At 45.9% G+C, this 14,073-nt stretch overlaps 1 protein-coding gene across 20 annotated transcripts in view; it reads left to right on the forward strand.

Moving 5' to 3' along the window:
• Positions 1-14,073, forward strand: part of LOC118376650 (disabled homolog 2-interacting protein-like) — a 323,821-nt gene that overhangs the window by 201,016 nt on the left and 108,732 nt on the right. Inside the window, exon 1 of one of the 20 annotated variants that reach the window (XM_052525480.1) lies at positions 13,877-14,073. This exon is cut by the window's right edge and continues 13 nt beyond it. The exons of the other annotated variants lie outside the window; for them this stretch is intronic. Coding sequence (XP_052381440.1) covers positions 14,064-14,073 — 10 coding nt within the window. The 5' untranslated portion in view covers positions 13,877-14,063. Of the gene's footprint in view, positions 1-13,876 lie in introns of those variants that run through there. 20 annotated transcript variants of the gene reach the window in all.

A 14,073-nucleotide genomic window follows, 5' to 3' on the forward strand; every position in this document is an offset into this window, starting at 1 on the left:
TTTGACGAGCTTCTTTTGTTGGCACTCCGATATGTCCCATAAACATCACAATTGGTCCTTTTGTTCGATTAATTCCGTCCATATATATCCAAAATGTCCATTTATTTGCCGCGTTTGATCCAGAAAAAAAAACAGCTTCCAAATTGCGCAACGTCACGTCAAAATATTTCAAAAGTTGCCTGTAAACTTTGCCAAAACATTTCAAACTACTTTTGTAATACAACTTTAGGTATTTTTAACGTTAATAATCGATCAAATTGAAGACGGGTCTATCTGTGTTCAATACAGGAAGACAACATACCAAGCTACTTTTCAAGTCTTGCGCAACTCTCAAAAGTGTTACGCAGTTCCTAGATGGCCGTACTTCTTCATTACACAAATGAATAACCTCAACTAAATTCCAAAGACTGGTGACATCCAGTGGAAGCGGTAGGAACTGAAAACAAAAATAATTAAGAAGAAGAAGAAATATCGTTTCCCAATGAGAACCCACTGAACAGACAGAGACCTAAAAAAAATATTCTGAACAGTTAGTCCTCTGGGTTTTGCCTGCTACATAAGTTCTGTTATACTCACAGACATGATTCAAACAGTTTTAGAAACTTCAGAGTGTTTTCTATCCAAATATACTAATGATATGCATATCTTATATGCATATCTTATATTATTGGTATGAGAAGCAGTAAGTTGAAATTGGGCATGCTATTTATCCAAAAGTGAAAATGCTGCCCCCTATACCTTAAGAAGTTAAGCAATGGCTTTATTCTGTCCACTCTTCCGTAAAGCCCAGCTCTGAGGAGTGTACGGATTAAAGTGGTCCTATGGACAAATACTCCAATCTCAGCTGTGGAGCATTACAGCTCCTTCAGGGTTATCTTTGGTCTCTTTGTTGCCTCTCTGATTAATGCCCTCCTTGCCTGGTCTGTGAGTTTTGGTGGGCGGCCCTCTCTTGGCAGGTTTGTTGTGGTGCCATATTCTTTCCATTTTTTAATAATGAATATAATGGTGCTACGTGGGATGTTGAAAGTTTAATATATTTTTTTAGGGCTCAACCCTGATCTGTACTTCTCCACAACTTTGTCCCTGTCCTGTTTGGAGAGCTCCTTGGTCTTCATGGTGCAGCTTGCTTGGTGTTGCAGACCCTGGGGCCTTTCAGAACAGGTGTATATATACTGAGATCATGTGACACTTAGGTTGCACACAGGTGGACTTTATTTAACTAATTATGTGACTGCTGAAGGTAATTGGTTGCACCAGACCTTATTAAGGGGCTTCATTGCAAAGGGGTTGAATACATACGCACGCACCACTTGTTGTTTTTTTAAACAAGTCATTTTTTTCATTTCACTTCACTAATTTGGACTATTTTGTGTATGTCCGTTACATGAAATCCAAATAAAAATATATTTAAAGTACATGTTTTAATGCAACAAAATAGGAAAAGCACCAAGGGGTGCAAGGCACTGTATGTGTTCACAAGAGTGTATGTATATGAGTGTGTGTGCACATGTGTGTTTGTTTACCAATGTAGAGACAGTGAGATCTCGCTAACCCACAGCCAAGTCAGAAAATGGGAGAATGAGAGGAAGAGCCGTCAGTCATTTTCACAACCTTACACATACAGTGGCAGAATGAGCACCTGGAGAGAGGGTGTGAACATAGGGAGACGTGGATATTAGAGAGAGAGAGTGAAGGAGAGAAGAAAGCAAAGAAAATGGATTGGAGATGAAGAGTTGAAAGGAGAGAGTACCATTGTTCATGTTTTGGTAAATAGACGACAACGTTTTATTTGTCACATACATAGTGACATGCTTAACTTGCATGTTCTAAGAAAGGAAGCTATATACAGGGTCAGTGCCATTTTAAAATGAAATGATAGATGTCAAGAGAGAGGGGGATTAAAGAGGGCGCGCGGTATGAGAGGAGGGCTGTTATTACTAATGAGAACATATTTTCTATGAAGTGAAAGAGGTATTCACTTTAATGTGAATTAATATGTTGGTCTGAAGAGAGAGAGAGAGAGGGAGAGTGAGAGAGAGAGAGAGAGCACGAGAGAGAGAGAGAGAGAGAGAGAGAGAGAGAGAGAGAGAGAGAGAGAGAGAGAGAGAGAGAGAGAGAGAGAGAGAGAGAGAGAGAGAGAGAGAGAGAGAGGAGAGGGAAAGAGAGAGAAGCAGCTCAGATCAGGAGAAAAGCAGACCAATGGAGGAACGAAGAGAGCGAGTAAACATCAGTTAATGTTCTACACTGCCCCTTCCATTCTACTTCCCTCCCGTCAATCACCCCTCTACCTCTCTCCCTTCTTTCCTGCCTCTCTCCCCCATCCCTCTTACTTCCCTCCCTCCCTCCTCCCTCCCTCCATCCTTCCCTCTCTGTGTAATTAGCCTGTCATAGCCCATCTCTCTCATGTCAATTGATTTACTGAGAGCTGATGAAGCAGATCGGATCCACAGTGCTTTAGCCAGACGGAGGGAGGGAGGGATTCGAGAGATGGGGGGGAGGAGGGAACTCAGAGGGCTATTCTTTCCCAGCCTGGGGGCACTCTGCGGGAGGTTAGAGGTCCACACACCTGGGGGAAGGAGCAAGGACATCCAGAGGCATGGGGTAGACAGGCAGTCAGACATGCAGGCTGGCAGGAATGCACACACACACACAGACACACACAAACACACACACAGAAATGAAAAGGCGCACGCACACACACAAAGACCTATCGAAAGACAAACAGACACACACTGACAAGTCTAAAACAAGCAGCCTAGTCACTATAATCACAGAATAAAACATAAAAAAAAGTTTGAGTACAAACTCCATGATGCTTGGAGCTAGGGTTGTTGTGGTGACTGTATTATGGCAGTCAAATTCCACTTGATCATTGAGTCACAGTAATCTCCTCTTAGGTACTCTGGACATGTGTTGGTTGTACCTAACAGACCATCTGGTCACTCATGGCCTGGTACTCAGGGCTCTATTGTCCCTCCATCAGGTCCTAATGGCATGGTACTCAACGCTCTATTGTCCCTCCATCAGGACCTAATAGCCTGGTACTCAGGGCGCTATTGTGCCTCCATCAGGTCCTAAAGGCCAGGTACTCAGGGCTCTATTATCCCTCCATCAGGTCCTAATGGCCTTTTACTCGGGGCTCTATTGTCCCTCCATCAGCTCCTAAAGGCCTGGTACTCAACGCTCTATTGTCCCTCTGACATCAATGCAAATGCAATGAAAATCAGAGAGGCTCCGTAGTGTATGTAGGGGGCAGTCATCAGCCTCTCCAGCCCAGCACCTCTCCAGCCACAGCCGTGCTGTGAGGTCACTGGTTGATTTAGGCTGGCGTTCTGGAACCCTTGTCAGTAGGGGGTCATTATCGCTGTCATGATGAAGGCACATTCTACAGGCAGTGCTCTATTGTCCTTCTATCCACTCTCACATCAATGGAAATGCTATCGAAGTCACATCAAACACTTGTCATCAAAACAACATGTGTTTTTAAAACTCACCTCACTGTGATCAATCAATTTGAAACAGTTCAACATCAGGATGAAACTGAGTGTAAAACATGGTCATTGTGGATGCTGTGTCAAAGCCAAACACAACTAAACAGACAGCGGCTTCTAAGGTGATGATTCATTCAAAACACATATTCACATATTACAGTTTATGCATAAGCATAGGCCTATATATGAGCCCAAGCCCGAAAACACACGCTGTATTAAAATAAATTATTGTGCCATTATACATAGCCTACCACATATTACACATTGCAGAAAAACAATAAAAAATAAACATAGATTTAATGTCTTTGTACATAATTGTTCTACTCCAAAATTAAACAAACTATAGTAATCGTCATTGAGTGTGGACTGTATTATTATGCATACTGGATGGACTGGTTACCTTATGCTCCAACATTTCTATTCATGGGTCTGGGAGAGAACATATAGGCAGGCCTATGCGATGCTGTTGGTTCATTGATTATGCAGGGCAGCTTACAGAGTTAACCAACATAGTGAATGTGTATTTGATTTGGAATAGCCTAGTAATAGGGCTGCATGCTCCTCAAACAGTGGTTGATGCGTGGAGAGAAATCTGTTCTTACAGTTGAAGTCGGAAGTTTACATTTAAAATACATTTAAACTCAGTTTTTCACAATTCCTGACATTTAATCCTAGTAAAAATGCCCTGTATTAGGTCAGTTAGGATCACCACTTTATTTTTAAAAATGTGAAATGTCAGAATAATAGTAAAGAGAATGATTTATTTCAGCTTTTATCACATTCCCAGTAGGTCAGAAGTTTACATACACTCATTTAGTATTTGGTAGCATTGTCTTTAAATTGTTTAACTTGAGTCAAACGTTTCAGGTAGCCTTCCACAAGCTTCCCACAATAAGTTGGGTGAATTTTGGCCCATTCCTCCTGACAGAAGTGGTGTAACTGAGTCAGGTTTTACAGAAGAGGTGTAACTGAGTCAGGTTTTACAGAAGTGGTGTAACTGAGTCAGGTTTTACAGAAGTGGTGTAACTGAGTCAGGTTTTACAGAAGTGGTGTAACTGAGTCAGGTTTTACAGAAGTGGTGTAACTGAGTCAGGTTTTACAGAAGAGGTGTAACTGAGTCAGGTTTTACAGAAGTGGTGTAACTGAGTCAGGTTTTACAGAAGTGGTGTAACTGAGTCAGGTTTTAGGCCTCCTTGAATGCAGAAGCTTTTTCAGTTCTGCCCACAAATTATCTATGGGATTTAGGTCAAGGCTTTGTGATGGCCACTCCAATACCTAGACTTTGTTGTCCTTAAGCCAATGTCCATTTGGAAGACCCATTTGCGATCAAACGATGGTCATTATGGCCAAACAGTTCTATTTTTGTTTCATCCGACCAGAGGACATATCTCCAAAAAGTATGATCTTTGTCCCCATGTGCAGTTGCAAACCGTAGTCTGGCTTTTTAATGAAGGTTTTGGAGCAGTGGCTTCTTCCTTGCTGAGCGGCCTTTCAGGTTATGTCGATATAGGACTCATTTTACTGTGGATATAGATACTTTTGTACCTGTTTCCTCCAGCAAGGTCCTTTGCTGTTGTTCTGGGATTGAGTTGCACTTTTCGCACCAAAGTACCTTCATCTCTAGAAGACAGAACGTTTCTAGCTTCCTGAGCGGTATGACGGCTGCGTCGTCCCATGGTGTTTATACTTGCGTACTATTGTTTGTACAGAGGAACGTGGTACCTTCAGGCTTTTGGAAATTGCTCCCAAGGATGAACTTGTGGAGTTCTACAATTTATTTTCTGAGGTCTTGGCTGATTTCTTTTGATTTTCCCATGATGTCAAGCAAAGAGGCACTGAGTTTGAAGGTAGGCCTTGAAATACATCCACAGGTACACATCCAATTGATTAAAATTATGTCAATTAGCCTATCAGAAGCTTCTAAAGCCATGACATCATTTTCTGGAATATTCTGAGCCGTTTAAAGGCACAGTCAACTTAGTGTATGTAAACTTCTGACCCACTGGAATTGTGATACAGTGAATTATAAGTGAAATAATCTGTCTGTAAACAATTGTTGGAAAAATTACTTGTGTCATGCACAAAGTAGATGTCCTAACCGACTTGCCAAAACTATAGTTTGTTCACAAGAAACTTGTGGAGTAGGTGGAGTTTTAATGACTCCAACCTAAGTGTATGCAAACTTCCAACTTCAACTGTATATGCAGTCCTGTGTAAAGGCAGAGTTTTGATGGTTGCTAATAAAAATAGGATCCCAGCTGCTACTATATTTATTTCCATCACATGTGGCATGATCTGAAAATGAACCACTGGAAAAGCACCTCCATTCACTATTTGAGTGCATATGGAGGACATGTATTTGTTCCCCTGTCCCTGTTCCTCCTTGATAATGGCCCATTCTAAATCTAAACCCATTTGACATATTATTAATGACAAGATTAAATTGAGAATAGCCTGATGGGTGAAAACATGATCACTTGATGTGAGAACAGCATGTTCAGCCTGAGGCAAGGAACAGAGAGCAAGGTTTTGCTACTTTCTCAAATCCTCAATAGTCTATAATCAAATCATGCAACCCATTTCTGTTGTGATTTTTAAGACATAAGGTTTGTATTATTTACATCTAAAGTTGCCAAATAACTCTAAATCTAGCGTATAGGATCTGTTTCAAATGATCACTTTTACGCTCAACATAGCCACTTCAAATACGCACTCACTCCGCGATGGGAAAAATATCCTTTCTATTTTATTCAGCTAAGTTCAATTATATTCTTACTATAAAATCATGTAATATAAAATGATGGCACGGGACTTATACTGTAAACTTATCCTGTCTGCTAAATGAACTAGCCTACAGCCTGTGGAATGACGCATGGCCAACTCATATTCTGTTCTTCTGAAATACATTTTCTTCAAACTGTATCATAATGTTTCTTTAGACCTGCCTAAAAAAAAGAAGGATTTATTGTGATGATGTTTATTAAATAGATTTAATATGCTTTTTAAAATGTAGATGTTCCAAAGGCTTGCATCAGCAGCGTGTATGGAGGCCTGGAGATGCTAAATGTGTTCATGTTAATTAACGGTAGATTTAACGCGAGACCAGCAGGAATTTGCATGACAATAACCGGTTGCCAAAATGTCATGACCGCCACAGCCCTACTTGGAGCCAGAGTGCACTGCCTAGACCACTGTGTACCGTCAGTTTATGCCGATGATACTTGATGCCGTTGTTTTTAATTCATTTGTTTTAAGCCCTCCCCAAACCATAGACCTAACTTTAACCACTCTGAATGAATGCCTAAACTGTTAACCTTTGAGTTGTTTCTGTTTTAACCTTCTAACCATGATGAATTAACCCTGTAACCATGCAGAAGGAATGTGTGAAAAATAGACGTTCATCCATAATACATCGAATTTCAAGGGGAAACTATGAGATCTTGTTGCAAGAGCTACGTGGCAGGATTTAGATGTAGATATGGAGCAGAGGAAACGGAGGTTCCACCACCGCCTGAGGAGATTCAATATCTTTTCAAATGCTGCAGTGTAATTATGAATTTTTACTGAGGCTTTGCTCTCCCTTAGCCAGATAAAGAGTGGAAATCGTCCTCATCACTGAACAAAGTTTGTTTTTAAAAGTATTTGTAATGTTTCAATGAATACGGACGAGTGTGCTCACATTCCCTGGAAAAGAGTGTGATGCACAGAACTGTAGTTGGAAGGACAGTGTCTTCATTCAATAATCCATTTGCATGTTTTCCCTTTCATGAGATGAGAGAAAATAGTGGTCTTGATAGAGCATTGCTGTGTGTTGTCAATAACATCTCCCTCTGTCTAATGCCCAAAGGCCACAACACACAGAGTCAATAGGAATGACTGAATGTAGATGAAAGCTCGTTCCATCAGCCCTACAGGCACGCACGCACACACGTACTCTCTTTCAGAATTGATGTTGCGTGTCTGTTGTAGTGGTTTATTTGACTGTAGCTCTACTGTAAGCTGCTTTGCAGAGAGAGGGAGGGAGGGAGGGAGGGAGGGAGGGAGGGAGGGAGGGAGGGAGGGAGGGAGGGAGGGAGGGAGGGAGGGAGGGAGGGAGGGAGGGAGGGAGGGAGGGAGGGAGGGATCTGTTAATGCAGTTGTCAAGGCAGAAGGGTTGGGTTGCATAATACTCAAACTCACCAGAAAGACAGAGAGATAGAAAGGGAGTGATGGAGGGAGAAAGAGGCAGGAATGGAGGGAGAGAGAGATGCAGGAATGGAGGGAGAGAGTGAGGCAGGAATGGAGGGAGAGAGAGAGGCAGGGATGGAGTGAGAGAGGCAGGGGTGGAGGGATAGAGAGATGCAGGGATGGAGGGAGAGAGAGAGGCAGGGATGGAGGGAGAGAGACAGGGATGGAGTGAGAGAGGCAGGGATGGAGGGATAGAGAGATGCAGGGATGGAGGGATAGAGAGATGCAGGGATGGAGGGAGAGAGAGAGGCAGGAATGGAGGTAGAGAGACAGGGATGGAGTGAGAGAGGCAGGGATGGAGGGATAGAGAGATGCAGGGATGGAGGGAGAGAGAGAGGCAGGGATGGAGGGAGAGAGAGAGGCAGGGATGGAGGGAGAGAGAGAGGCAGGGATGGAGGGAGAGAGAGAGACAGGGATGGAGGGATAGAGAGATGCAGGGATGGAGGGAGAGAGAGAGGCAGGGATGGAGGGAGAGAGAGAGGCAGGGATGGAGGGAGAGAGAGAGACAGGGATGGAGGGATAGAGAGATGCAGGGATGGAGGGAGAGAGAGAGGCAGGGATGGAGGGAGAGAGAGAGGCAGGGATGGAGGGAGAGAGAGAGGCAGGGATGGAGGGAGAGAGAGAGGCAGGGATGGAGGGAGAGAGAGAGGCAGGGATGGAGGGAGAGAGAGAGACAGGGATGGAGGGATAGAGAGATGCAGGGATGGAGGGAGAGAGAGATGCAGGGATGGAGGGATAGAGAGATGCAGGGATGTAGGGAGAGAGAGAGACAGGGATGGAGGGAGAGAGAGAGGCAGGGATGGAGGGAGAGAGAGAGACAGGGATGGAGGGATAGAGAGATGCAGGGATGGAGGGAGAGAGAGAGGCAGGGATGGAGGGAGAGAGAGAGGCAGGGATAGATGGAGGACAGGAATGGAGGGAGAGAGAGGCAGGGATGGATGGAGAGAGACAGGGATGGAGGGAGAGAGACAGGGATGGAGGGAGAGAGACAGGAATGGAGGGAGAGAGAGAGGCAGGGATGGAGAGAGAGAGGCAGGGATGGAGGGAGAGAGATAGACAGGGATGGAGGGAGAATAAGAGGCTGGGGTGGAGAGAGATAGGCAGGGATGGAGGGAGAGAGAGATGCAGGGATGGAGGGAGAATAAGAGGCTGGGGTGGAGAGAGATAGGCGGGGATGGAGGGACAGAGAGGCAGGGATGGAGGGAGGGAGAGACAGGGATGGAGGGAGGGAAGCAGGGATGGAGGGAGAGAGAGGCAGGGATGGAGGGAGGGAAGCAGGGATGTAGGGAGAGAGAGAGACAGGGATGTAGGGAGAGAGAGAGGCAGGGATGGAGGGAGAGAGAGAGACAGGGATGGAGGGATAGAGAGATGCAGGGATGGAGGGAGAGAGAGAGGCAGGGATGGAGGGAGAGAGAGAGGCAGGGATAGATGGAGGACAGGGATGGAGGGAGAGAGACAGGAATGGAGGGAGAGAGAGATGCAGGGATGGAGGGACAGAGAGGCAGGGATGGAGGGAGAGAGATAGACAGGGATGGAGGGAGAATAAGAGGCTGGGGTGGAGAGAGATAGGCAGGGATGGAGGGAGAGAGAGATGCAGGGATGGAGGGAGAATAAGAGGCTGAGGTGGAGAGAGATAGGCGGGGATGGAGGGACAGAGAGGCAGGGATGGAGGGAGGGAGAGACAGGGATGGAGGGAGGGAAGCAGGGATGGAGGGAGAGAGAGGCAGGGATGGAGGGAGGGAAGCAGGGATGTAGGGAGAGAGAGAGACAGGGATGTAGGGAGAGAGAGAGACAGGGATGGAGGGAGAGAGAGAGGCAGGGATGGAGGGATAGAGAGAAGTAGGGATGGAGGGAGAGAGTGAGGCAGCGATGGGGGGAGAGAGTGAGGCAGGGATGGAGTGAGAGAGAGAAGCAGGGTACGAGGTGGAGGCCGGCTACTGATGGGTATTTAACAGTCTGATGGCCTTGAGAATATGTTTTACACATCCGCTGTGTTTCTCTATGAATAGCTATGGAGATATGCCATCTGTTCTGCCCTGGTCTGTCTTCCACTACACTGGATACAAACTTATTTCCATTGATAGAGTAGATTTCCAAAGGCATTTTTTAATGTAAACCGTTTGACAGCACAATGTGGTACAGTATATTATGAACAATGTTGTATTTAGGTCTTCAACAGATCCAGAGGGCTGCACTGAAAATGTGTTAGGCTATATTTCCTCGCCTTCAAAATTAGCAGAAAATTGTCCTCTATCCATAATTTTTGGCCACACACACACAATATTTACATTAATCTCTGTCTGTCTGTCTCCCTCTACCCCTCTCTCTCTCTCTCTCTCTCGCTCTCGCTCTCCCTCTCTCTCTCTCTCTCTCTCTCTCTCTCTCTCTCTCTCTCTCTCTCTCTCTCTCTCTCTCTCTCTCTCTCTCTCTCTCTCTCTCTCTCTCTCTCTCTCTCTCTCTCTCTCTCTCTCTCTCTCTCTCTCTCTCTCTCTCTCTCTCTCTCTCGTTGTCTCTCTCTCTCTCTCTCTCTCTCTCTCTCTCTCTCTCTCTCTCTCTCTCTCTCTCTCTCTCTCTCTCTCTCTCTCTTTCTGTCCTTTTGTTTGCCTGTAGTGTAAGCCTGTGGGAGCTTGTCAGGAATGCATTTGTTGTCTATAGCTCTTCTCTCTCCCTCCATCCCTCCCCCCTCTTTCTCTCCCTCCATCCCTCCCCCCCTCTCTCCCTCCCTCCCTCCCTCCCTCCCTCCCTCCCTCCCTCCCTCCCTCCCTCCCTCCCTCCCTCCCTCCCTCCCTCCCTCCCTCCCTCCCCCTCCCTCCCTCCCCCTCCATCCCTCCATCCCTCCCTCTTTCTCTCCCTCCCTCCACCCCTCCCTCCCTCTCTCTCTCCTCCATCCTTCCCTCCCTCCCTCCCTCCCTCCCTCCCTCCCTCCCTCCCTCCCTCCCTCCCTCCCTCCCTCCCTCCCTCCCTCCCTCCCTCCCTCCCTCCCTCCCTCTCTCCCCCTCCACCCCCCTCTCTCTTCCCCTCCATCCATCCATCCCTCCCTCCCTCTCCCCCCCATCCCCCTCCCTCTCTCTCCCCCTCCATCCCTCCCTCCCTCTCTCTCACCCCCTCCATCCATCCATCCCTCCCTCTTTCTCTCCCTCTGCCCCTCCCTCCCTCCCTCTCTCTCCCCCTCCCCCCCTCCCTCCCTCTCTCTCCCCCTCCCTCCCTCCCTCTCCCCTCCATCCCACCCTCCCTCCCTCTCTCTCCCCCTCCATCCCTCCCTCCCTCTCTCTCCCCCTCAATCCCTCCCTCCCTCTTTCTCTCCCTCCGTCCCACTCTGTCAGTGCTGCAGGTTGTGTTCTGTCTGTTTAACAGGTTATATGTTAGCAGGAGCCAGGGGGATAACCTCTAAGAGGGGGGGCCCTAGAGGACTCCCTACAGACGCTTAGCTCACTGAAGTCTTCTATTCTTACCCATGACCCCTATCATTTCTGTCTGCCTCAACAAACTCCCCCCTGCTCCCTTGTAGCGCGCACACACACACACACACACACACACACACACACACACACACACACACACACACACACACACACACACACACACACACACACACACACACACACACACACACACACACACACACATATACACAATCATGTACTGTACACACACACACACACACACACACATCCATCTAGCCACACTCATCATCACTGTGTACACACAGCACTGCTCAGGCTATGTGTGTGGGTGCAATCATGCCTCTCGGAGTCTCTGAATGTTATTCATGGATATAGGCAACAGAGTGTCAATTCACATCTGCTATGTTTCTCTGTGAATACCTATGGAGATATGTCATCTGTTCTGCCCTGGACTGTCTTCCACTACACTGGATACAAACTTATTTCCATTGATAGAGTAGTTTCCCGAAGGCTTTAAAAAAAAACAATTGTAAACAGTCTGACAATACAATGCTGTACAGTATATTACGATCAAACCCAGAGAAATGAGGAAATCCTGGCAATGTTGTATTGTTACAGAGTCTAGCCCCTGTATTTTACCTTAGGATTGTAGTTGGACTTTAACCAGCCCTACCTGCAGTAAAACCCTGTCTTGGACAGTTTGTCTATGATAAGAGACTAGTTCAAGCTACAGCAGTGGGGTTAACACACTAAACCTCCTTCAGTTTCACTTCTTCAAGGCAGGTTATAGTTTCTCTCAGTTGGCCTTATGTTGTAAGGACGTTGTTTTATAAGCCTTCCAGCACCTTGGTTGTACCTAAGCTACCTTTTAAGCTACCTTTTAAGCTACCCTTTAAGCTACCTTTTAAGCTACATTTTAAGCTACCCTTTAAGCTACCTTTTAAGCTACCCTTTAAGCTACCTTTTAAGCTACATTTTAAGCTACCTTTTAAGCTACCTTTTAAGCTACCTTTTAAGCTACCCTTTAAGCTACCTTTTAAGCTGCCCTTTAAGCTACCTTTTAAGCTACCTTTTAAGCTACCCTTTAAGCTACCTTTTAAGCTACATTTTAAGCTACCCTTTAAGCTACCTTTTAAGCTACCCTTTAAGCTACCTTTTAAGCTACATTTTAAGCTACCTTTTAAGCTACCTTTTAAGCTACCTTTTCCTCTCTCACCTGTTTTTATACTTTATGGCCCACTGTCTACAGTATAAATACGGTGTGCCTCTCCACTAGCAGGTATTACAGTAACATCAAGCAGAAACCATTACACATCCACGAAGTGAGTTTCCACATTGAGAGTATAGACTCGTGGCATCCTGTAAATACAAACCTCTATTTGTCTGTGTGTTCTGAGGCCATTAAGTTACTTAACGGCCCAGTACTCTGTCTCCACCGTCCACTCAAATGGTACCCTATTCCCTGTATAGTGCACTACTTCTGACCAGAGTCCTATGGGCCTGGTAAAAAGTAGTGCACTATAAAGGGAATAGGGTGCCATTTGGGAGGTAACTCATGTAACAAAGTTCTAACGGCATGCCTCCACAGTGACATCATGCCCTCTCTCCCCAGAAGGTCTTCCTCCCAGTCTGAGAAAACTAAATGAAGAGGGATACATCTGGCAGCATTTCACGTCTCAAAATCTGCCTGGCCTTATTTCTCTCTCATCCTCCACTCTCTTGCTCTTCTCTCTCTCGTGTTTTCTCGCTCTCTCTTTCTCTCTCCTCTCTCTCTCTTTCTTTCTTACCTATCCTCTCTCTCCTTTCTCTGCTCTCTCTCTCTCTTCTCACTTAGCTCTCATCTTTTTTATTTTCCTGTAATCCCTCTCTCCGCCAAAAGCCCCTGTATTTTCTCACACACAGCCACTCAGCCATTGTTTTCCTCCAGGAGCTGTTGTGGTGCTCCAGAGGGAGGGGGCAGGCGGGCTTCCTGTCTGCCAGGGTGGTGTGGGAAACATGGGGGGAGGTGCCTGTCACAGACCCTCTGCCTTGAGTACATGGTGACAGAGGGGAAATGAACTCAAAGAAAGGAACTGGGTGAAAAGTGCCCATAGGGACAGATCTAGGATCGGTTTACCTCCTAGAAATTTGACCGCAATTTACTCTAAGAGGCACGCTTGGTCAGTGATGAAATCTGTATTCTGATATGCTGGGGTTGGTGGCACAGACTTAGGATCAGTTTACCTTCCCTTAGGGGTAAACTGACATCAGTGTCGGGCGACTTAATGTGAGGCTCTGACGCATCCCTTGTCTGACGCTTGGCCGATGATGACATCTTTATTCTGTGTAGTTGGGGGTAGCATTGACTGTACCATCCTTTATACCCTCAGTTAGAGTCCCACCTCAAAGTGGCTGTGATTTCTTCCTTCTTTGATTCAGTAATTCAGTGGGGTGTGCAAGTCATAAAAATGAACATCAAAGTTAAATCAAAGTTCACATCAGCCACTCTAACTTTTTATTACTAAATTATTGGAAGACTTTTTACTGAGTTGTTATAAATGATTAATGATTTGATAATGATTTATGTGTGCACCTATCCCCATTAAACGTTGTCTTCGTGACATTAGAAAATAAATAGTCAACTGATGAAATGCAACTTATTTGTGCCAAATAAACTGTCAAGGCATCAGCTCTTTTTTCCATAAAAAGAAGCGCTATCTTTTTAAACGGGATGTGGAGTGAGGGAGCGAGAGAGGGGAGTGTTTGACAAGGCACAGCAGACTGCTCTCTCGGGACGAATGGGACTAGAGCAGCCTATACTGGGAGTAGCGGCGTATCACAAAGGGCAGGCTGCGGCCACACAAAATAGTCTGAAAACAAGCAGCGATTAGCGCGCAGAGAGGAATGCGACCCAAATTGAAGTGGTGTGTCATTGGGAACCCGCGCGAGGTTCCATGGAGCGATGTTTCACC

Source organism: Oncorhynchus keta, chromosome 9 (genome assembly GCF_023373465.1).
Source record: "Oncorhynchus keta strain PuntledgeMale-10-30-2019 chromosome 9, Oket_V2, whole genome shotgun sequence".
Lineage (NCBI taxonomy): Eukaryota > Metazoa > Chordata > Actinopteri > Salmoniformes > Salmonidae > Oncorhynchus > Oncorhynchus keta.